General features: G+C 45.6%; 1 protein-coding gene across 1 annotated transcript in view; it reads left to right on the forward strand.

The window, feature by feature from the left end:
• The window catches only part of Cdh5 (cadherin 5), a 43,813-nt gene extending 21,167 nt beyond the window's left edge, over positions 1–22,646 (forward strand). Inside the window, exons 3-12 of the mRNA XM_008837720.3 lie at positions 5,084–5,372; positions 6,582–6,698; positions 7,912–8,076; positions 8,422–8,609; positions 9,954–10,204; positions 14,924–15,066; positions 16,017–16,141; positions 16,492–16,600; positions 18,994–19,239; positions 20,585–22,646. Of these exons, the coding sequence (XP_008835942.1) occupies positions 5,084–5,372; positions 6,582–6,698; positions 7,912–8,076; positions 8,422–8,609; positions 9,954–10,204; positions 14,924–15,066; positions 16,017–16,141; positions 16,492–16,600; positions 18,994–19,239; positions 20,585–21,093 (2,142 nt within the window). The 3' untranslated portion in view covers positions 21,094–22,646. The remainder of the gene's footprint in view (positions 1–5,083; positions 5,373–6,581; positions 6,699–7,911; positions 8,077–8,421; positions 8,610–9,953; positions 10,205–14,923; positions 15,067–16,016; positions 16,142–16,491; positions 16,601–18,993; positions 19,240–20,584) is intronic.
• Positions 22,647–24,162: the final 1,516 nt, after the last annotated feature.

The raw sequence follows: 24,162 nt of genomic DNA on the forward strand, positions 1-24,162 counted from the left end.
AAAGATGGACAGTACCTCAAGAACAACATCCCAGGTTGTCCTCTGGCCTCCACACATATGTGTATACATGTGTATGTGCACCCATGAACAACAACATGCACACACAAAATTAAATTAAATCTTAACTGAATATCTGATATTGCAGGTCATAAGGCATCAATTCAGTGTCTTTCAGAATTGATAGATTTGTCTGTCTTTTTTCAATATTACATTTTTTTATTTTATGTGTACAAGTATTTTGCCTGCATGTAAGTGCACACCAGCGGAGGCCAGAAGAGGGCATCAGATCCTCTGGAACTGGAGTTACAGATGGTTGTTAGCCACCGTGTGGGTGCTGGTTACCAAACTGGGCTCATTGCAGGAGCAGCCAGTACTCTTAACGGCTGAGCCATCTCTCCAGCCTCTGTTTGTCTGTTTGGTACAGTGTCCCAGTATGTAGCCCTGACTAGAACTCACTATGTAAACCAGAGACCAGTCTGGCCTTGAACTTGCTGAAATCCTTCTGCCTCTTCCTTTTGAGTGCTGAGATTAGAGGGATTAGAGGTATGAACCACACTTGGATCAATATTTTGATTTTGAATTTGTCAGTGCTGAGAATATCACTTTGCATAAATACATAGTACAAAACAGCAGAGGTATGTTTAGAACCATTTCAGAAATTGTTATAAATTCTGTCCTAATCTCAAGTTGCAATTCATCTAATGACTTTTTTATGAAACTCAAATCAGCAACTCAAGCAGCAATTTTTTAAAAATAAACTCTTCTAACACAATCCAATCCAAAGATATACTAACTTGGTTCCTACATGCCAAGGACTGAGGGCAGAAAAATGTTAAAAGTCTTTGTTTTCTAGCATTGTTTCTAGAAAAGCAGAAAACTTTGTGTCTACAATAAAATTACTGTGGTCTGTACAATGGTCTCAAACCTAAGCTGAGGTATTTGTAGCATCCTTCACTGGTGTTACATTGAATGTGGCATGTATAGTGCAAAGTGTACATGTTGTGTGTCTAGAATGAAGGCTGCAGTGAGGTTGTGCAATACATCACATGTGAGTGTTACCACACACCATTACACATTTGATTATGGATAATTTTTTATCATTGTACGTTCAGAAATCTTTCATTATTGCCAAATTTTTCGCAACTCCTGCATTTAGATTTATGACACCATATGAGGTTGTAAAGGTTTAAGAGGTTTAAGAAGGGGGTTCTACATACTCCGTTCCTAAGGCCAAAAATGTCGAAAGTATTTGGGAGCTCTTATCTAATCCTTAAAAGATTTTAGGGTTACTTCTGCAGAGGGGGGAATGTTAGAGTAGCAAAAAACCCCATGGAAAAAAAAGAAACAGTACATGAAGTTATCAGAAAAAAGTGATAGGAGGATAGGGAAGAGTTGGAGCGGAGGGAGTGGGCATGGATTTGATCAAAACAACTTATATGCATATATGAAATTTTCAATAAATTATTTTTTAAAAAAGAAGGGGGTTCTAGAGGAATACCACATGTCAGACAAAGAATCCTTCAAATGGTGGAGATGGGAGTGTTCTGTTGATGGAGAGACAGGTAGATGAGGACTTTGGGTAGGTAAGCACAAGTCTGGACAGGGCATCCAAAATGCTCCTGCCCCTAGCTAAAGGAAACAGGTAGAGCCACCTGGGATGGCTGTGCCCAGTAGCTGTCTGGGTGATGTACATCCTGCCACCTGGTCAGTCAAAGGTCCAGAGTCACACAGTGAATGCTCATCACAGAAGGAAATGCCGTCAGCCCAACTATGTCTTTCCCAATGAGATAATTGGGCCATGAGTCATCCTCTGAGGAGAAAAGCTAGCCCTGAGGAAAAGGAAAATCTACAGGATGAATCATGAAGAGCTAGCTGATGGTGCCAGGACAACCTTTGAGGGCTGACCCGGGAATGTGTGAAGAGCAGGAAGAGCGTCAGGCCTGTGTCTTGTAATGACAGAACCCACTTGATACCTAGTCTGGGTCTAGAGAAGTAGAGGAGCCACAGGCACTCCCCAATCTGGGGAGAATCAAGGGTATGTGGGAGATGTAAGCACAGAGCTCCAAGGATCACCCTTTGGCTCCCAAGGATGCAATCCACAGGAAGGAAGCGCCTATTTATCAAGGTCAAAGTCTGGAGCCTTTGTTTATAGGTCTGGATGGACAATGGGAGCCAGCCCTGAGCAGTCTGCCAGGGCAGATTTTGACATTGAGACACTCTGTTCAAACACAATGATATTAGAAGGGGCGGGGGAGGGGGCAAAGCCCATAACCCTAGTTGAGTCATGAGAAAAACAGAGAAATTCAAGTGGAAGGGTATCCTATGAAATTCCTGACCAGTACTTCTCCAAAATTTCAGATCATCAAAAATAATAAATCTTAGGAACTGTCACAACAAAATGAGCTTTGAAAAAACAGGATTAAATGCCATGTGGTGTCCTGAATGGTATCTTAGAATAAGAAATGGGTATTAGGTAAAAACAAGGAAATCTGTGTACACTATGGGCATTAATTAATAATATTTTATGTTTGGGTTCCTCTGTTATAACAAGTGTACCACATACATAATATTTGGTACTAGGGTGAAGGGGAGCAGGCACATAGGAACACTGTGCACTAGCGTGTCAATTTTTCTTTAAGTCTAAGAAGAGTCGTAAAACCCAAAATCTATTTAAATAAAAGTGGGACAAGCATGGCAGCATGTGCGTATAATCCTGGCCCTCTGGAGCCTGAGGCAGGAGGAAGAAGGACCAGTCTAGAGTATTTATCGAGACCTTGTCTCAAAAAACAAAGGGAAAGGAAGGGAAGAGAAGGGGAGGGAACAAGGGAAGATTCCAGTTAAGGCCAATGTCTCACCTTAACCCAGGCGTTGCCCAGGGCCCCACAACTGACCCTCTTCTTCATTCCCTGCTGTCCCTGCTTTCCACAGGTTATAGAGCTGGTATGTGGCTTCTTGTCCCTGTCCAGCTGTTCATCATCCATCCTGTCCGTTGGACCTTGAGACTCCCTCATAGACCCACCTGCCCCTTGCACATCACAATCCCTGTTCCAGGTTCTTTGTCATCGCTAGCTGCTGCTTCCCTCTTCCAGGGCCTACTCAAGGAAAAGGGTCATCTCTTCCTTATCTCCACTTCACCTTCCAGAATTTTCTCTATGCTCTGTCATCTGGGCTTCTTAGCCCTCCACCCAGCTGTTGCCACCATTAACGAGGGCGCCAGTGGCTGCTAAGCTCTAAGGACGCTTTCTAGAGCTGATAGGGCCGATCCACACACCTTGGGAATTTCCCCCTTCTCCCCTGAGGCTAGCAGTCTTGGCCTCCAAATCACTCTCTCGGCTGTCCTCTAGCCTTCTTGGCGAATCCTCACTGGATACCTGCACACAAGGCTACTGTTCCATCTGACCCTCAAGTGTTGCCTTCCTAGGATGTCAGTCTCTGATACTACACCTCAGCCCTGAGAACCAGACTGGAGTGTTGAAGCATTCAATTTATACTTTTTTAAGTGAGATTTTATTTTTTGGTCATCTAAACCTTCTAGAAGAGCACTATTTGCATGCGTGAAATACTTATAGGCTTCATATCCTCTGGTTGTAAAAATGGAATCCAGCTTTCTAACGTCTTTTGACTTGTGAATCTATCACTAAATCTATCATTTACTGAGAACCCTGTTCTGTGCAAGATACTTGACACACATCATTCTCCCCTGGGATACTAATACACGTACTAGTGTGTGTTATAAGGAAACAATGGTCCAGTGTTCTAAGAAGTTCAGGAAACCCTAAGTTAAACAGAGCTCACTGTTCTGTTCTTTTCTGCAGAATTAGACATTGTAAATTCTAAGAAGAGAATATTTTGTGCATGATTCCAAAAGTAAATTGACCAGGACAAGTGCTGTGCTGATGTTTGACAACTGGCTCTCCAGGAGAATGGTGCTGATGCGGGTATAGCACTTGGCAGTTGGCATGGTGCAAATGCTCTCACTGTGTCTGACTTCAAGCTGCTAATGTGGTATCGCTGAAGTCAGAGTTGGGACAAGATGTGTATGGCCATTCTCCTGCTCTGCATTGCAACCATACCCAGAGAAGACAGGGTAACCTCAAGAATGTGGCAAAATGCACAAACATAATTAGCAACTGATGAATTCTGGATATTCGCAATCTTTGCTTTTAACACGTTTGTATTAGTGACTTTTCTCATTGCTGTGACAAAATGTTTGACAAAAGCAATTTAGAAGGAAGGAAGGAAAGAAGGGAGGGAAAGAGGGAGGGAGGCAGGGAGGGAAGGACAGAGGGAGGGTTCATTGGGCTCACAGCTTGAGGTTACAGTTCAGCATGCAGGGAAGGAAGGCATGGCGCAGCAGAAGTGTGAGGCAGCTGGTTGCATGGCATCTGTGGTCAGGAGCATGTCTCCCAGGTTGATTCTAAATCCTCTGGAGTTGACAAGACCAGCCATCATAACGAGTTCTTTCATTATACATTTAGATAAGTTAATGTTTAATAATGGCTGTGTTTCACAGCCAGATGACAATTATTCCTGCAAATTTTAACCCAGTCTCCTAAGCCACACTGACACAAGCCAGCTTCAACACATCACTGGCAGGAAACCCATTTTTTCATGGGACAGCAAAGGAATCCAAGGTTTCCTGGCACTCATTTCCAAATGGGCAGCTCAACTCATTAGTGCACATCAACCTTAGAAATTTAATTAGCTCCATTTTACAGACGACACAAAGACAATCAGTGTCTTAGTCTAAGGGACAAAGATGCCCCTTGCCCTCCAGGAGCACCAAATACACTCTCCTACTATCTTCTAAGTGCCTAGCGGGCTCCAGGCACCATTCCAGGCACTGGGCACAGCTAAGCAATTCACATTGCAGTGCTTGCAGTGACGTGACAGAGAACAGCTCACTGGAGACCAGTTGAAAACCTCAGTGTTACTTAGGATATCTGCTTAGCAATACACATATGGCCCTGTGTACATACATGTACATGTGCACACAGCATCCCCACATGCATGCATACTCGTGTCCTTGCACTCACTCAGCCACACTGCCCATTCCCAGCTCATGTTTCCTGTTCTTTCCCAGATCAAGTCAAATGTGAACCGAAAGAATGCCAAGTATGTGCTCCAAGGAGATTCTGCTGGCAAGGTCTTCCGGGTGAATGCTGACACAGGGGATGTGTATGCCTTTGAGAGGCTAGACCGGGAGAAGGTCCCCGAGTACTGCCTCACGGCCCTCATTGTGGACAAGGACACCGACAAAAACTTGGAGATGCCTTCCAACTTCACTATCAAAGTTCATGATGTAAATGACAACTGGCCTGTGTTTACATACCGGGTGTTCAATGCGTCTGTGCCTGAGATGTCAGCCGTGGGTACGTGCCTAGTCTGTCCTCTTTCCTCCTCCCTCCCTCCCCCCGCAGCCTGAAGAAACTTCTCACAGCAACCACCTCATTGCCTTGGGTCAGGTGTCACTGAGTTCAAGGAAGAGGTTGTAATGCCATGTTGCCACTTTAGATGATTTGAAATATTCATCCCTGAAGGTTAAACTCTGACCTAGTCCCAAACTGAACACTAACCTTAATCATAGACTGATTGCTCTGGTCCTGATGATGTGCGCACTGACCCTAGTTACAGACTGGGCCCTGATCCTGATCATATACTGAGTCCTGAGTCTATAGACAGCCCTGGTCCTGATCATATACTGAGACCTAGCCTTAGTCATAGACTGAGTCCTCATTCTGATTATGTACTGATGCCAGATCCAGTCATAGACTAAGCCCTGATCTGATGAGATACTGCTGAGCCGTAGCCCCCATAGATTGAACCATGATCTTAATCGTAGACTGAGCCCTGGTCTTTATATACACACCACCACACACACACGCACGCACGCACGCACGCACGCACACACACACACACACACACACACACACACACACACACACACACATCTCATTACTCTTTGGAATAACACCCTACCAACTTCCCCTGAATCCCAGAATTTTGGCCACAAATTTGAAAAGCCATCCACAAAGGCAATGTAGTAGAGATGGGGTCAGAGTCCTGACTCTGGAGTGTGTTTTCAGATTAGACCTGGACTCAAGAAGTACTACCCCTTCCTCAATCCTGCATCCAGAAGATACAAGAGGGATGTCCCTCTCTACTCTTCTGTCCAAGATCTCTGTTTAGGGTCCTAAGGCCAGACCTTCCTAGGGGGACCCTAAAACTCCAGGGAGTAAGAAATGTGAAAAACCCATTCCCTTCCCAGTCCTGTGTCCTTACCCTTTCAGAAGGGGGCGGAACAACCCACTACTCTCCTAGGTTCTGACCCCATCATCTCCTCTTCATTTCTCCCACAAACGTGCAAAACACCCATTCATTCTCTTTGTGCTCCTAATGGCTGACCAAGCTGGACTTAACACTGCAAGTGCTTTGCCCTCATACTGCTCCCTGGAGCACAAAGCAGCCTTTCCCTTCTCAGCCTGGGTAGGTAGGGACAGCAGAACCTCATCTGCTCTCAACTTGAAATGGGGAGAGGTGCCACAGTCACGGGAAGACATCTCAGGATTCTCTCTCCACAGGAACCTCCATCATCACTGTGACAGCAGTGGATGCAGATGACCCTACGGTGGCCGACCATGCCTCTGTCATGTACCAGCTTCTGAAAGGAAATGAACACTTTGCCATCGATAATTCTGGTCTGTGTGACTAACCTTTGTGGACAGGCACTTACAGAGATGAGGGGACAGGAATATCACAGGTGCAATGCTCAGTGAAGTCTAGCTTTACAGGTGTCACCAGCCACTGACCCAGGGGAAGACTGTATATTGCACATAAAGACAGGCAGGGTAGATCAGGGGAGAAGAAAACAGACAGGTACCCAAGGAGTTGACTGAAATCTGGAAACAAAATCAGGATTTGTCACCCAGGCAGAGAGACCAGGACTCAGTAGACAATACTGGTTGGAAGGTCTTTGTACGTGTTCAGAGAGATCTGATTCTAAACCCAGCACTAGTAGTTGGGCCTCTACAGCCCTTGGACAAGTCAGATAACCTCTGTGAAGCTTAGTTCCTTTATCTAGAAAATGGAAATGCTCCTGGTCCTTTAGGGCAGCTGTGAGGTTTGAATTTGATTATGCATGGACAGAGCAATGTGGCATAGTTTTTTGTGACTTGGTATAAAACTTTAGACCAATTAAATTTTACTAAGTTTAATTTTCTGAAGAACAGTTCACAAATAGGGACACCCCAGAAGCAAAGCAAATTCAGAGGAACCTTGGGGCTGCCATATAGTTGGGTAACATTTATAGGACAGGGAAAAAAACTGCAGTCTAGAAACAGCTCTGTTGGTTACTGCTGGGAAGCCTGCCTTATTTGAACAGCCTTGGACAGGTGGCACAGCTTCTGTGATTGGCCGAACATACTCCTAAGTTGGGTTTTCAGTTCATTTACATACAATTAGGTTGCAGTTCGTTACAGAAAGATTCAAGTCTGCATGCACAGAAGGCTTCTCAGACCAAATTTGGTTCAATTTAACAGACCTAAAAAACTGGAAGTATTGAATCTTGGAAGCAAGAAAGAAGGCCAGTTGGTCAACCTAGGCACATTTCTTCCAGAAGATTAAAAATACATACTGCAGCCAATAAGTCTGTGTTTCAAGGCAGACACCCCTAAGCTATCACAGCACTGAGCCTGGACTTGGCCCCATGATCTTTCTTAACACGATGTTCTAACTAGGACCAATACTAGGCCACAGTATTTGGCCAGTTTTAGTTACAAGGACTATAGGCCCGAGTTTCTCAGCCCCAGCTACACAGTGGAGTCACCTAGGTTTTTTCTAGGTAGGATCTGGGCATCCACATCTTCTCAAGGCTCTCCCATAACACAACTCCTACTGGGACACTTCTTGCAGGGCGCATTTTCACAACAGCCAAGAACTTGGACCGAGAGACACAGAATCTCTATGAGATTGTGTTGGAAGCACGAGATGTCCAGGGCCTCCACGGAGAATCAAGCACAGCCACAGTGCTGGTCACTCTAGAAGACATCAATGACAACTTTCCCATTTTCACTCAATGTAAGCCCCTCCCCTAGGGCCCTGGGTAGACAGGGTCTGGGACAACCCAGACTCAGTCACTTGGGAGCTCTCAGAGAGGTACTCCCAGTCCCTTTACCTTCTCCCATGCCCTAGGGTGGTTCTGAGGACCAGAGATCGGAGACCCTGCTCCATTTCTGTACCTCTCTCCCAAGAACACCCACCTGTCCAGTCATGGGCCCTTCACAGACCAGACAGAAATCACACTTCTGCTGATGCCACTACCATGCCTCGAGTCCCATCCTGAGACAGAAGCAGTTTCCCCAGTGCTCATGGGCTTAGGAGACCCAGCCTCTGAGACTCAGACCCTATCTCTATCTACCTCAGCCACATACACATTTACGGTGCCTGAAGACATCCCTGTGGGCAGCTCCTTGGGCTCTCTGACTGTCGTGGACCCAGATGAGCCTCAGAACCGCATGACCAAATACAGCATCATACAGGGCGAGTACAGAGACACCTTCACCATCCAGACAGACCCCAACCGCAATGAGGGCATCATCAAGCCCATGAAGGTATGTAGGAATGTGGGAATGAAACCACTTGTGAGATGTGGGGTTCACAGCATCCACAGGACATACCCGGGGATGGCTGCTGGGCCAGAAGCCATCAAAAGAGAATGTTCTTAGGCAGCTCAGATCATGTGCTCATGGAGACTGTGACTCATTGTCTCAGACTGGGTTGTTCCAGAAGTAGACCCAGAGACAAGGATTTGGGTATGAAATGTTTACTTGGGACATATTGCCTGGAAGCCCCAGAAGCAGTGACAGGTGACAAAAGGAAGCTTTTCCTGAGCTCATTGATGAGAATGTACAAGTGGGACCAACCCGATGGGGGCAGCATAGAGCACATCTTAGAATTGCAGCAGCTGGGGTGGGGGGAAGGGGTATGCAGCCACACACCCCACACTGTTTACTTAGGGTGTTGCTCTGGGTTTCATTTCTGTTGCTGTGGTAAAAACTCTCTAACCAGAGCAACTTTGGGAAGAAATGGGTTTGTTTGGCCCATAATTCCAAACTGCACTCCATTACTGTTGGGAAGTCACTGCAGCAAGAGCTTGAGACAGCTGGTCACACCACATCACCAAGAGCAGAAACAAATGCATCTGTCTTCCTGCCAACTGCACCTGCTCTCAACTAGCTTTCGCCTCCCTTAAACAGCTCAGGGCCCAGCCTAGGGAGTGGTGCTGCCCACAGTGGACTGGGCCCTCCTACATCAATTCATAATCAAGACAATCCCCCACAGTCATGACCACTGGCCAACCCAATCTAGGCAGTTCTGCAATTGAGGCTTTCTTCTTAGATGATTCTAGGTTGTAGCAAGTTGACATTTATAACTAAGCAGCATAGTGCTCCTCTGGCATTAACCCTTTGCGTCCCAGTCAGAAGAAAGCCATCAAGCTTATATGGAAAGGGTGTATACCTGAGGGCACAGGCGGCCATGGGCAGTGGCCTGTCAGACTGATTGAATCCAGAAGAGGAGGGAAAGGAACTGTTATGCTTCTAGAAGACAGACATACAATAAAAAAATGTGGTCACTATGCCCAGGGTTATACAACAATACCAGCCAGGAAGCAGTTGCTATCCACAGTGGCTTCTGAGAGGCCATCTGACTGCTTCTCACTAGCAAACTCCCATTCACTCAAGACTAACGGAAGTTTCTAGATAGGCAAACACAGGTTCTTGAACAAAAAACATAAAAGGTCCTCCTTTGAATAAAACCACTAGCTGTGATTCCCTTGAGAGGAGCACTGGGCTTGGGCACGTTCTAAATGCCTGCCACAGAGCCAGGCAGGTTCAGAGGTGGGGGTCAGTGAAATGAAAGGAGTTAATAATAGTCGGCATGCTTCCCCCACGCAGCCTCTAGACTATGAACTCATCCGAAAATACACATTCTACATTGAGGCCACGGACCCCACAGTCAGACTTGGATACCTGAGCAGCACCGCTGGCAAAAACAAAGCACGTATCATCATCAATGTCACAGATGTGGACGAGCCCCCTGTCTTTCAGCAGCACTTCTATCACTTCCGGCTGCCGGAAAACCAGAAGAAACCTCTGGTCGGCAATGTACAGGCTAAGGACCCCGACCAGGCCCAGCGCAGCATTGGGTAAGGAGGTAGTAGGCCTGTGTGTGAGGATGGTGTGGTCATCCTGACATGGACAACCTGATGCATGCTGGTCTGAGACCAAGGTTCAGAGAAGAAAGCTGGCATCTCCCAACACCTCCATGGAGAAAGGCAAAGGGAGGCCCAGACACCCAGGTTCTGTCCACTAACACCCTTGCCCTGCCAGAACCTTCACCACCCACTTTGCCTGGTTCAACAAGTCCCTAATTCTACCTTAAAGAGTCCATTTTTGGACTGCAGCTCCCACAGGTCCCACCCAAGGAGGCCTGATAGGCAAGAGAGTCATCAATCAAATGGCATATATGAAGCCCCATTACCAAAAATGGTTTTACTAAATTTGTCTCCTCAAAACACAAGGTCAGAAGTGTCTATTTCACATGATAAAACAGCACAAAGATCTATAAAGAAAACTTTAGCAGCCCCTGCTCCCATAGAGCTATCAGAAACTTCACATGGTCCTAAAGCACTTTTCTTAATGACCACACAAATGCAAAGAAACATGGATGCTGAGTTATTTGAGGGATTTGTTACTTGTTTTAGGTGGATCGCATCCTGCACATTTCATCAGTACTTGTTCTTAGTCTATTTTCTGTTGCCATAACTTTATACCATAGGCTGGGTAATTTATGAAGAATAGAGGTCTGTTTAGCTACAGGTTGTAGAATGGGAAATCCAAGAACATGGTGTCAACACCTGGTTGGCATCTGGTGAGTGCCTTCTTGCTGCGTCATGACAGGGTCAAGGGTGTCACTTGGTGAGACACAGCAAGCTTGCCAACTTGAGTCTCTCTGTTCTTATAAAGCCCCTGATCCATAATGAGGGCCCCACCCTCATGGCCTCATCTAATCATACCTCTCAAAACTGTGTCTCCAAACACCATGAATATATGAATTTGGGGATTCAGTTCTTAACACATAAACTAGCATTCAAATGACTGCCTTTGTTCCTCTGTCTTAACTAGATGCTTCTCCTCCACAGAAGGATGGGACTGTTCCTACTTCTTAGAGTCACACGATACTTGAGAGTATGTATCAATTTAATCCCACACACATAGCTGACCGGTTCAGTACTGTTGACTAAATGTCATTATTTCCTGTCACTTATTACATACTTAGATCTTCCTGAACTTGAATCTGCCTCTGAATTCTCCACTAACTTGCTTCTGTGGCATTCTGTTTTATTTTTTATTGGAGAAGCTTTCTATTGAATGTTAATATGTCTAAGATAAGCCTCTTTCACTGTTTTTTAACATAATTTTTATCCATGTTGAAACATCCATTCTTGCATATGAGGGTTTTTTTTTTAATTTGGCTATTTTTTGAGAAAGGGTGGGTCTCACTATGTAGCTCAGGTTAGCCTTAAACTGCAGTGATCCTCCAGCCTTTGCTTCATGAGCTTTCATCTTTTTTTTTTTGACAGGGACTCACTATGTAGCCCTGCTGGCCTGGAACTCTCCATGTAACCCAGTCTTGCCCAGTCTGATCTCAGACTCATAAAATTCCAACTGCTTCTGTCTCCCAAGTGCTAGAATTAAAGATCCATGCCACCTTGCCTGGCATGAACTTTAATTTTTAGTCTAGGTTTTTAAAAGATGTTTATACTTTAATGAATATTGGTTTTATTTTTGTTACATTTTTATTTATTTTGTGTGTTGGGGGTGTTGCATGCTACCAGCATGAATGTAGAGATCAGAAGCAATTTACGGAAGTCAATCCTCTTTTTCCTTTCCACCCTGTGGGACCTGGGGGTTGAACTCAGGTTGTCAGACTCAACTCGGTAACAGGCACCCTTGACTACTGAGCCATCTTGCTGACCCAAGAATTGTTTTTATATATCAGTTGTGGAAGAGCTTGTTTTTTTCTTTACTGTATTGGGGATTGAACCTAGAGTTTCACAGGCACCCTATCAATAAAACCACATCCCAAGCCCTCTTTTTCTTTCTTTTTTATTTTTCTTTTCCCTCTTCAGACAGCATTCCACTAAGTTGCCCTGTCTGAACTTAAACTCATTTCATAGTCCAGGTCAACCTTAAATTGCTGATCCTCCTGCGTCAGCTTCCTGAGTCGCTGGGATTACAGGCCTGCATCGCCGGGCCCAGCAGTATTAGGTCTTCTTGTGAAAAACAAAGTAGGCCCCTCTATTTGGGTTATATCTCATAAATTTTGGGACCACTGTTTCATTGCCATTCAATCTAAGTGATCTGTAATTATAATTTTGTCACTTCTTTAACTGAAAGTTTTTTTTTCCCAAATGAATGTTTTATTCTGAAAAAGTTTTAAGAAAGACATATATTTTATTTCCTGATTTTTTTTAACTTTTAAAAAAACTTTATTGAGAATTTCATGTATGCATATAAGGTGTTTTGATCAAATCCATGCCCACTTCCTCCCCTCCAACGCCTCCCATATCTCCCCATCACTTTTCTTTTCTTTCCTTTATTTTCTTTGATTTATTTATTTTTATGGGGCTTTTAGCTACTCTAACATTCCCCCTCTGAAGAGGTAACCCTAAAATCTTTTAAGGATTAGATACAAGCTCCCAAATACTTTTGACATTTTTGGCCTTTGGAACAGAATATGTTGCTAACAGGCCCAAAGACATTTTGACTTTTAGCCCAGAAACTGGCTATTTTTCTTTGGGGTCTTTTTACCCTAACTGCCTAGCCAATTCCTAGAAAGGTTTCGTTTTGTTTTGTTTTGGTTTGGTTTGGTTTGGTTTTAAGATTGACTTGGCACCTGACATGATAATACATGCCTTTAATCTTGACTCTCAGGAGGCAGAGGCAAATGAATCTCTTTGAAATGTGGCCAGCTTGGTCTACATAGTGAGTTCCAAACCAGCTGGGACTACAAGGAGACCTTACCTCAAAACAACAAAAACATTGATTTGGTATTGTTTGATTTTTTTTGTTGTTGTTCTTTTACAAGGTTTGGGAAACGACAGGGTGGTTTAATGTGTTCTATGATGTAATACAGTTGTATTTGTGTCCATTTTCACTAAAATATCCATACTTATATATTTTAATTTTTCTGTCAGTTGACTAAGATTTACCACTGTTTTACCTTCATTCTGTCCTATAACCTTTTTATCCAGGGCTAGCGGTAGAAGTCAGGGGTTGTCCCAGCTAAGCAAGTGCCCCATCACTGAATTCAGCCTCCTGCGCATGACTTGTGACTTGCATCCCTGTGAAAGCAGCTGATTTGTTCTGCTTAAGTGTCTGGCCTTCAGTGCCCACTGTCGGCTGTTAATTTTGCTCATCCTGTTTTCTTGTTGTTTCCATTTGTCTGATACAAACTTTCCAACTTTTGTTTCTAACTTTTCTAGATCATTTGATAATAAGCTGTATCTTGAAAACAGAATGCAGCTGGCTTGGCTTTTGGAGCTAAGTTGAGGTGCTCTGTGCTCAACCTGCTCTTTAAACATCTGCCATCTGTTTCATCTCACATCTCCTATCTCTTATTTCATACTCCCCATTTCTCATATGGGACAGGTTTCTTCTTGCTCCTCATCTTTCCTATAGCCTTTATTTTTGCTCCTAGATATTTGAATGGAATATTTCAGTTTTTACTTCTATGAACAAGATTCGCTTCTGTGTATAAACTCGTAAATGTTTTCTAGTTAAAAGCATCACTCTCATGTACATCAATAGCTTCATTTCAGTTTTCTCCCAGACCAGGTTTTTACTTTAGGTAAAGTTTTCAAAAACTTTTTTCAGGATCCGTCTTTGTGAATGATGGACTTCCTAAGTTCTTATGTGTTCCTAAACAATAGTTCTTTGCCTTCTTGTTTTAACAAAGCCTGGGAGTATTCACACAGTCTTTAGGTCACAGATACTTCCCTTCAAGAATATCGAGAACACTCACAAATAAAAGTCTCAAAAAATTTTTTAATTAAAAAAAAAGCCCAATGTGCTCTAGCATTTCCTTCTGCGGAAACATCTAAAGGAAGCCTAATTTCTCGTTCTTCATAAGGAATCTGCCTTTGACTTGAGAGTCTGGACTCTTTTCAGTTTCTTCAGCTTTGATGTTCAGGAGGGTCATCAGCAAAAGCCCAATGACTATTATTTTTTTACAGTTATACATTATGGATCACATCATTAATCTGAGGACTCCAGCCTTCTTCCTCTTAGGATTTTTCTGTTATTATATTATATTTGTAATATTTGTTCTGTTGTATTTGTCCTGGACTCTTCTTCATAAATATGATATATGTATATATACAGACACACATATTCATCTCTTCATAGTCATTTTCCTGATTTATTGAAGAACTTTGCAAATTTTCACATCACATGTTTTCTTTTCTTTCAACTGGTTCTTATTCTTCCAGCTTTTTTTGCTGTTGTTTCTCCCTCACTCTTGCCCACCTCTCTTTACACGCGCACACACACACACACACACACACACACACACACACACTGCAGTACAGTTGACAATAGTCACCTGTTCAGTCCAGAATGCGCTGCTGATGGAATCTCAGGTACGCCAGTCAGTCAGGAGATGGCAGCATCATTCCAGTCAAACTTCATCTTGCTTCCCTGACCCTGTGTGGATGTGCAGGCCTTCTCCCTCTGGGTACTAAGTGCAGTGAGCAGTGAAAAAGGAGAATGGGGAAGAATCCTGCAGGACATTCTCAGTCATACTGAGGAGTTTATACTCAGTGAAGAACAAAGAAAGCCATGAAACTCTTTCCCCTGGACAGATACTCCATCCGCAAGACCAGTGATAAAGGCCAGTTCTTCCGAATAAACAAACAGGGGCACATTTATAATGAGAAAGAACTGGACAGAGAAATCCACCCCTGGTATAACCTGACTGTGGAGGCCAATGAACTAGATACTAGAGGTGAGTGGCTTCATCTTCTGGGGCACCTGGGTTCTTCCCCACCCCACACCCCATTCTTTCAAAACTGGCACAATCTGGCATTTCAGCTCTCTTAGAGTTATTATAAGCGCCTGAGGAAGTATTCTCTGGCTGAGATACTATCGAGTTTCTGAATCTGAATGTGGTCCTTGGACCAGCAACAAATCCAGCACCTGCAACCTTGCTGGAAGCATAGCATCCTGGGTACCACCCAGACTGGATGAGAATCTCATGTGCATCACTCCTTGGGAAGCACTGTTATACAAACAGGCTGTGCACATGCCTCTGTGATGAGATAAGGCACCTACTACACAGAGTTTCTGAGGCATCTCCCTGGGGGTTTGGTGCAGTGAACAGACAGGGCTAAGGATGTGCCACATGATTCTTACTGTCAAATGCATTTGACAAATACGTCTTTGTGTTTGGGAAGTTATACATGTGCCAGTTAATGGGCTGAATGGGTCATGCAACTCAAGGTTATTAGGGGCTCCAAAAATTGCATAACTTCTGACAGATCCAAGGGCAGTTGTCACAACCACCCAACAGAGAAACAGCCCCATTCCCACCGTACCCAGATCATGTGGGGGCTCTGGAAGGGAATGTTATTTAAATAATTCATAATTATATGTTAGATTATTTTAATCAATTATATTTATTTTCTTGGTTTCATTATTAATTAGATTATTATCTCTTAGGATGCATTTAGGCAATCTAGCTTTCGGATTCTTCATTTGTTCACATAGGAAGGTCCCCCCCACCCCACCCCTTGTTCTCCACACTCCTTCATTCACAACACCATCCTTGGTCTCTCTCTCTTCCCGCAAAAAATGGCCTCCACCACAGCCCTCCAGGACTATCCATCCAAACATCTTCCAACCCTGGGGGTCAGCACCAGCTGAGCCCGCTGTGGTGACAAGCTGTCTCCACTACAGGTAATCCCACAGGCAAAGAATCCATTGTGCAGGTCCATATTGAAATTTTGGATGAGAACGACAACCCCCCTGAATTTGCCAAGCCCTATGAGCCTAAAGTTTGTGAGAACGCTGCCCAGGGCAAGGTGAGTGATGGGGAGGGGCAGGAGGTGGGGTGAGGCAGTACCCCCTGGCGGCAGGCTGAGCAGTAGATCCTCCAGTTCACCTGGAATTCCCTAAATTTCATGTAATCTACATAACAGCCTTGAAGAAAACACTATCCCCATTTTACATGTGGAGAAATTGAGGCTCCAAGAGTATCTGAAGAGTAGGTTAGGGAGAGGTAGAGGCAGGATGGTGGTAAAGTGGCTTTGGGGAGACCATTCAGGATAATGCTGCAGGTGACAGGCAGCCATGGTCAGGTCTAAACCCATCCCTGAACCTCAGACCACCACCCCCAAACCACATTGACCTTCTCTTACCTCCCACACTCCAGTTGGTCGTGCAGATCTCCGCAACAGACAAGGACATAACACCACGAAACGCCAGGTTCAAGTTTGCCCTGAGGTCCGAGGATAGCAACTTCACCCTCATGGACAATCACGGTGAGCAGTAGAGCATTCAGTTGGTTCTTAGCAGGACCAGAGGTGTCAGTTATATGTGTCTTGAAAGCACTAGAGACAAGAACTAGACCAATACATGGGTGACAGGCCTCCATGGGGTCTTTCAAGTTATGGGCTTATTTTGTGCAGCTCCCATCACATACATTGGATAATTAGTCTGTACTGTGGTCAGAGCATAGGATCTGGTCCACTTGGTCCATAAGGGCTCCCATTCCCTTGAAGAGGCCAGAATACAGGATGAATACAGGAGTGCAGGTAGTTAAGTCAGTCCAAACTAGCCAAAGATTCCTTCCTATGCTGGGATCTCTGCCTCAGCAAAACTGCAAATTCTCTATGATGTGGAATTTTGCAGTCAGTTCAAACTAGTCCAAACTGGAAATAATGGAGTCATGAATCCAAACACAATGAGTTTTGTTTCAGTTTAGACACAATGATTACCACCAGCTGACCCCTAAACAGCATCTGGTCCACCAATCACAGCATATCACAGAGCATCTATTTAGCCAATCAAAGCCCAGAGTTTTGTGAGGTCAAAAGCAGTCAATCAGAGCTTCTGATGATGTGCTTTTAGAGGGATGATTCTAAGCTGATTTAATTCTGTCCAAAAGTAGGTAGGCTTCTGTGGCCCCTGCAACTTCCTCAGAAAACTAGAATAAATGTTTGCCTAAATGGGGGAGGAGATATCCCTGCCCCTGAATGACCATACCATGAGGACCCCTGTATTAAAATAGCCTGTTGTCATCTTTGGGAAGGCTAGGGAGAAGAGTCTCTGAGAGTGAGGGGCAGGTGTGGGAGATCAGCCACAGACCTACTATGCAAGGAGTTGATCATCCCTGGCCTACAGAAAGAGGAAGGTGATCATGATGTGCTGACAGTTAATGACAGGGAGTTCAACACTCAACTGCCTTTAGAAGTGAATAATGCGGCAAAAGTCATCTCGTTGCCAAAGGTCTACCTTAAATAAACTAGATAGAGTTGGAGTCCTGGGAGAGAAAGTTTAAGTGCCACCCTAAAGTCACCCCAAAGACAGTCCCATGAAGCGTCAATGACAACCAGGGGTGGTGACATACATCTTTAGTCCCAGCTGTCAGGAGGCAGAAGCAGGTAGATCTCTGTGAGTTCAAAGCTAGCCTGGTTCTAGGTCAACTGGGGCTACATAGTGAGACCCTGTCTTAAAAAAAAAAAAGCATTAAATGTAAATGGCATATTGTTTGTTTTTAATTATAATAGACTTAAAACTGAAATGAAATTATGGATAATGAAATTAATTGGCTTTCATTTGAAATCTTTGGTTTTTGGATGGCTTCCTGTTTGTACCCACCCTTTGTAGCTAAGTGTGACCACTGGCCTTCCAACTTCCCAGGAACCTACAAAAGGCAGATCTGTCTTTTGCTCATAGACATTGAAGAAGCAACAGTGTGTGTGTGTGTGTGTGTGTGTGTGTGTGTGTGTGTGTATTTGTAGGGGAAGGGTGAGGTCTGAAAATCAGAATGTTTAAAAACTCCCTGAAGAGAGCTTTTATCTAATCCCTTGAAGATTTTAGGGTTACCTCTTCAGGCTGAGGGGGAAAGTTAGAGTATCAAAAAGCCCCATAAAGAGAGGGAGAGAGAGAGAGAGAGAGAGAGAGAGAGAGAGAGAGAGAAAAAAAAAAAAGAAAGAAAGCAAGCAAGCAGGCAGTTGTCAGAAAAAAGTGATGGGGAGATATGGGAGGAGTTGGAGGGGAGGGAGTGGGCGTGGATTTGATCAAAACACCTTATATGCATGTATGGAAATTCTCAATTTTTTTTAAGTTAAAAAAAAACTCGGAAGGATGCTTCTGTGCAGGAAACCAATGAGTGGAGCTGGGTCGGGCTGGGATGGGGGGTGGGATAGAGAGACAGAAGTTCTTTCCCAGGTGCACACTGCCCAGGGAAACGCCGGGAAACATGGGCCTCGTGTTTATGGTTATGCACCTCCTTTGCAGTAATGCATTTTTAGAGAAAGCTTACACAGCCCTAGAATTTAGACCAATGCTCAAAGAAAAACTTCTTTTTCCAGATGTTTGTGGAAGCTTGAAGCTGTACAGTAACTAGTTGAGCAGAGAGAGAAAGCCCCTGTTATTGGCATGGGGTTGAGGAAGGGGGCAGGGTGTACCTATTGCTCACAGAAACAGAAAGCTGAAATTTTACATTCTGAGTCATTCTTCCAGAATGGGACAAAGCAGCTGCCCAGACTGTGTCCTCTGTGAGGGAAGATGCCTGCATTCCAGGGGCTGAAACATGAGGCAGGGAGTGAAAAAGGCAGAGAAGCCAAAAAGGAAGAGGCAGCTTCGTGCCAAGGTACAAAGAGGGCAGGTGCTCTGGCAAAGCCTCACTCTGTGGTCTTTATGTTTCCAGATAACACTGCCAACATCACCGTCAAATACGGGCAGTTTGATCGGGAGCGTGCCAAGGTCCACTACCTGCCCGTGATCATCTCAGACAATGGGGTGCCCAGCCTGACAGGAACCAGCACGCTGACGGTGGCCGTGTGCAAGTGTAACGAGCAGGGCGAGTTCACCTTCTGTGAGGAGGTGGCCCCCCAGGTGGGCGTCAGCATCCAGGCACTGGTCGCCATCTTCCTCTGCATCCTCACCATCACAGGTCAGTGCCTGGAGGGGCAGGGAGGAGACACTGAAGAGAAAAGACCCGTTTCAGTGCAATCCTGCCTTCAGTCCACAATGCAGCACTGGCCCAGTGAGTCACTCCTGGACTTCAGGGCTTCCTGAGGATACAGGGATGTAGATGCAGATGTAGGCTGCCATCAACCTGGATGCCTAGGAGATGGGGGAGAGAAGGGATGGATGGGAAATGAGACCCCTTTTCCACTCTTCAATCTAACTAATGTAGCACAGTTGTAGAGAACTTATTAGCATGTGTTAAGCCCCAGGTTCAAGTTCCAGCATGGCAAAAAAGAAAAATAATGTACACCTGACATTCATTCACTGGTTGTATGTATTTTGAGTGTTGACTATACATCAGACACTATTTGGAGCACTGATGTATCTAAAAGCCATTTTTAATTTTTAAAAACTGTTTCTAAATGGAAAGTTTTGAAACTTCGAGTTTCACCAGGGGTTTTCTTCATTTTTATAGAACACCAGCTTGGATCACCCCACCCCCACCCCCTCGTTTGCACCTCATCACTTTCAGGAACATTTTAGGCGGTGCCTAGGTTTGGCATTTCCCAGGAAGCAGTCCTTGGACAAGGATTTGGATGCAAAAGGTTTCTTTGGGGAGGTGTTGCCTGGAAATCTCATAAGAAAGCCATACTATATGAAACAGGAATGGGGCCAGTCTCGAAGGGCAAGCTGGTCCTGAGAGTTCTCCTACCTGTGTTAAACAGTTTTATCCCCCTGGGGCATCAGGGGGCAATGTGAAGCTTCAGCATCCTCCCAGCAGGGACCTGAGCCAGAGCTCATCATCAGTCAGACCCTTCAGTTAAGGGTTGAGAGCTCCTTCCAAGAGTAAATTCTCCCAGATTCCACCTGCCCAGAGGCAAGACTAAGATGGTGGGGCTCTGGCACCATAGGCTCTGGGTCTTTCTGGCCAGTGGCTTTTCTGTGTCCCCATCCTCAAACCACTGGGCCAGAGAGATTAGATCCAGATTCCCCTTTCATAAATAGTAATTAATAACAATTATAAAGGCATTGGATCTCATCATCATCTTCCCAAATATGAATAGCAAAGAGCCATTATTTCCACCTTGCAAACAGAGAAGCAGGCTTGGGGAGGGGTCTATCAGGGCACCCCCCACTTTACTTATGTAACTTCAGGCAGTGCAAATCTGTGCCAGTGATGTGACACTCTGGGCCAGGCCAAACCTCTGTTGACCCAGTGGTGGCTCTGGGAATAAGAGCTGATCCCGGGAATTTGCAGGGAGGAGAGCAGAGGGGTCCAGCCTGTGAGCCCTGTCTGACCCCTGTATGTCTGACTCCTTGGCTGGCAGTGATCACCCTGCTCATCTTCCTGCGGAGGCGGCTCCGGAAGCAGGCACGTGCACATGGCAAGAGCGTGCCCGAGATCCATGAGCAGCTGGTCACCTACGACGAGGAAGGTGGCGGCGAGATGGACACTACCAGCTACGACGTGTCGGTGCTCAACTCGGTTCGCACGGGTGGCGCCACCAAGCCCCCGAGATCCATGCTGGACCGACAGGCCCTCTACACTCAGGTACAGAAGCCACCGCGGGGGCTGCCTGGAGGGCCTGGGGAGATGGCCGCCATGATCGAGGTGAAGAAGGACGAGGCGGACCACGATGGTGGCGGCCCCCCTTACGACACGCTGCACATCTATGGCTACGAGGGCTCTGAGTCCATTGCCGAGTCACTCAGCTCTCTGAGCACCAATTCCTCCGACTCTGATATCGACTATGACTTCCTTAATGACTGGGGACCCAGGTTCAAGATGCTGGCAGAGCTGTACAGCTCAGATCCTCGTGAGGAGCTGATGTACTAGGGGTCCTCAGCCTCTGGGCCTGGAGACCCAAACTCACTGCAGCCTCGATCAGACACTGGCACCGCCTTCCCTGCCTTCCAAGAATCTGCACTGACTCCCAAGTTCACCAGGCCTTCCCTGTGGGAACAAAGACCTTACCTTTCCCAGGATAGCAGGCACCAGGCCCCTTAAATAACCAAGGACGTATTTCACCGACTTGTTTCACTGACAGCTGTCCCAAATGCTGGAAAAGTCAGGCCACCTTGCCCCCACCCCTACCCCACACCCAATCTATCCCAAAGACTTTGTCCTTCCAGTACTGCTAAGCAAAGTTGCCTATGCTGAACTTTAGGGAGTCTTCCCGGGGTTCCCATGTATGGCTGTCTGCCTGAAGGGAGAAGGCTGGAGGGCCTAAGCTACTGGACAGGACTCTGCAGCCCAGTCCCAAGGCAGACTGCAACTGCCCATCATGCCTGCTGTCAGAAGTCCCAGCTCTGCTGAGCCTCCCTCACACAGATGCAGTACCCAACTACTCCTCAGCTCCTCCCCAGGCCTATCCAGGAAGGAAGGGGCCCCTCAGCAGCTCCTGACCTTGAGTCCTGAGGTGATTCCACTAGCTTGCCACCCTAGTCACTGTGCAGTACTGAGTGCTGATCCATTCAGTCAACTTCAGGGAAATGGCTTGCTGAACTTGACATAACTGTGAATTTACCCTGGAGAGACAGTGGAGATCAAGGATGATCCATCATAGGGCGAGGGCAGCCTCCAACTCACCCTCCAGAGAGAGGGAGGAGCTCAGAGTCCCATTTCACATTCACTGGCACTGCCCAGGTTTGCCTGTGGGCAGATGGTTCTGGAGCAAAAGAGTACCCCCATTGGTCTGACCTGATCATTTATTCTCTTTTCTCTTTCTGTCTATTCATTTCTTGAGTTAGAGATGCCCAAGATGCAGCCCTCAGAAAGTCTGGCCAATGCCCAAAGGTAAACATGACTGCATTACAGAGCCACCGTGCCATTTGTCTTTTTGCTGGTTGCCACATCTCAGGGAATGACCCTCAGGCACACCCTGCAGAAGGCAAGGCCCTTGCTGTGCCCGGCTCCCACTGGAGGGTCATGAGGAACTTTCAACTGCAATCATGCCTGGAAGAGGGGACATCCAGACACAGAGGGGGCGGGTGAGATAGGAGACATGACTTCAGCTCATCCTTATTGTGGACCCTTCCCCCAGCAAGGTCTCTCATTCTGCAAGGGGATTGTAAACACTGACAGTTATTTAACCAATAATTAGTTTTTCCTAATGATCATTGTTTGTTTTGTATTTGGTTTTGTTTTTACTAATAATACTTACAAGTTTCTAGTTCTTACAAATATAGAGTAAGAGTTTTTGCATAATAAGCAGGTTGTTATTTAGGTTAAGAATTTTAATTCAGGTTTTTTAGTTGGATAAGCAATCCCTGTAACCTTTTATGTCATATCGTAGTAATTGCTCTACAGATAATGACTGTATATTGGTCACACTGGTGCATGAGATGTACTGTACTTTTTTACGTCTAAATAAAGAAATATTAAAATTCTTCCATTTCTAGAGCTGAGAGAACCCATATGAAATACACAGACATGCATGCATGCAGATACACAGTCACATACAGACATACCTACATATATGCACTTGTCACCACTATCATTAGAGGAACTAGAGGGCAAGGACACTTGTGAGTTGCCAAGAAAACCAATTGTGGGGCTGTGGTTAAGTGTATGTGCTATTCTCAAACAGGACCTGAGTTTGGGTCCCAGCACTCATGTTGGGCAGCTCACTACTACCTCTAATTCTAGCTCCAGAAGATCTGATGTCCTCTTCTGGCCTCCCCAGAGCCCTGCACTCACCTACACACACCCACACAGACCCACACACACCCATAATTAAAAATAAAATCTTTTTTTTTAAAAAAAAGAAAACCAATGTCTACAGAATATAAGGGGCATCCAGTCCAGCCTTTCTTCCACTCAGAGCCATCCTGGCCCCTGTGCAGGCCCCATCCCTCAAGTCCTTCGTCTAATCAGCAGTCAGGGATCCCTGATATTCAGGGTTACAACACCCTTTACAATTGCAAAGAACCAGTGTCTTTGCTGGGCACCGTGCACGACTGGACGCATGTGAGGTGCTTCTAAATTTCAAACAATATGCCAGAGCGCTTCAAAACCCTCTGGAGGATAACTTGTTCCTCGACTTTTCAAATATTTGGTCAGCATCTTGCTGCTATTGACTGAGACACTTTTCACATAAAACTGTCATCACTGTCTTCAACGAATGCTCAAAGGCAGAAAGTCTGTTTGCACTGAGTTCCTCCAAATCAGGTCGACTCAACACAACCTTGCAAGTAGAGTCTTCCAGGGAACCACCATGTGAGTCAAATGGTGTGTTGCTGGAGAACCAGGCTTTGGAGGTGTGGAGCCTCGGTGGGGCTCTTTCAGGGGCTGCTGGTGTCCTCCTGCAATGCAGTCTTTGAAAGTCAAGCTCCCAGATGCTGGAAATAGGAAAGACCTAGGACAAGTTAAACTGCCACAAAGCTCACTGTTCTGAGCAAAACTCAGCCATGTTTTTTTCTTGAATACACACTCTACACACTCCTTGGTTATTGTGAGTTTGGGATTGTATCCAGAATTCTGCCTACCTGCCGATGTCCCCGTTGCTTCCACAGGGAGAGGAGGTTTGTATCCTGCTGTTTGTGTGGATGGTGCTCCCTCAGATTCAGTGTTTGTTCCTACCTATCTGGAAGGGGCCTGTACTCTGAACTCAGTTACCCAAGAGTTCTGTGCCTATTTCCTTTTCCAAGAAGCCCCATCCTCACACCCCCCCTCAAGTCTCCTCCAGTTGAGGGCCTAATCCTCCACTGTGGGGCTGTCTCTGGGTTCTTGCCCACCCTGGCCCACCTCCTCCGCTTGGCTCCTGTTTACCCTGAGGCAGGAGTACGGACCCTCAGGAAGGCCGAGGGTTGGCCTCTGAGTCCTGAGGCCTGACTGCTCCAGCGGCCCTGGACTCCCAAACTGAGCAAAGAGGGCAACAGAAGAAGCGCTCTGAGCCCTGTACTA

Source organism: Nannospalax galili, unplaced genomic scaffold (assembly GCF_000622305.1).
Source record: "Nannospalax galili isolate Female #2095 unplaced genomic scaffold, S.galili_v1.0 scaffold1018, whole genome shotgun sequence".
NCBI classification, from domain to species: Eukaryota; Metazoa; Chordata; class Mammalia; order Rodentia; family Spalacidae; genus Nannospalax; species Nannospalax galili.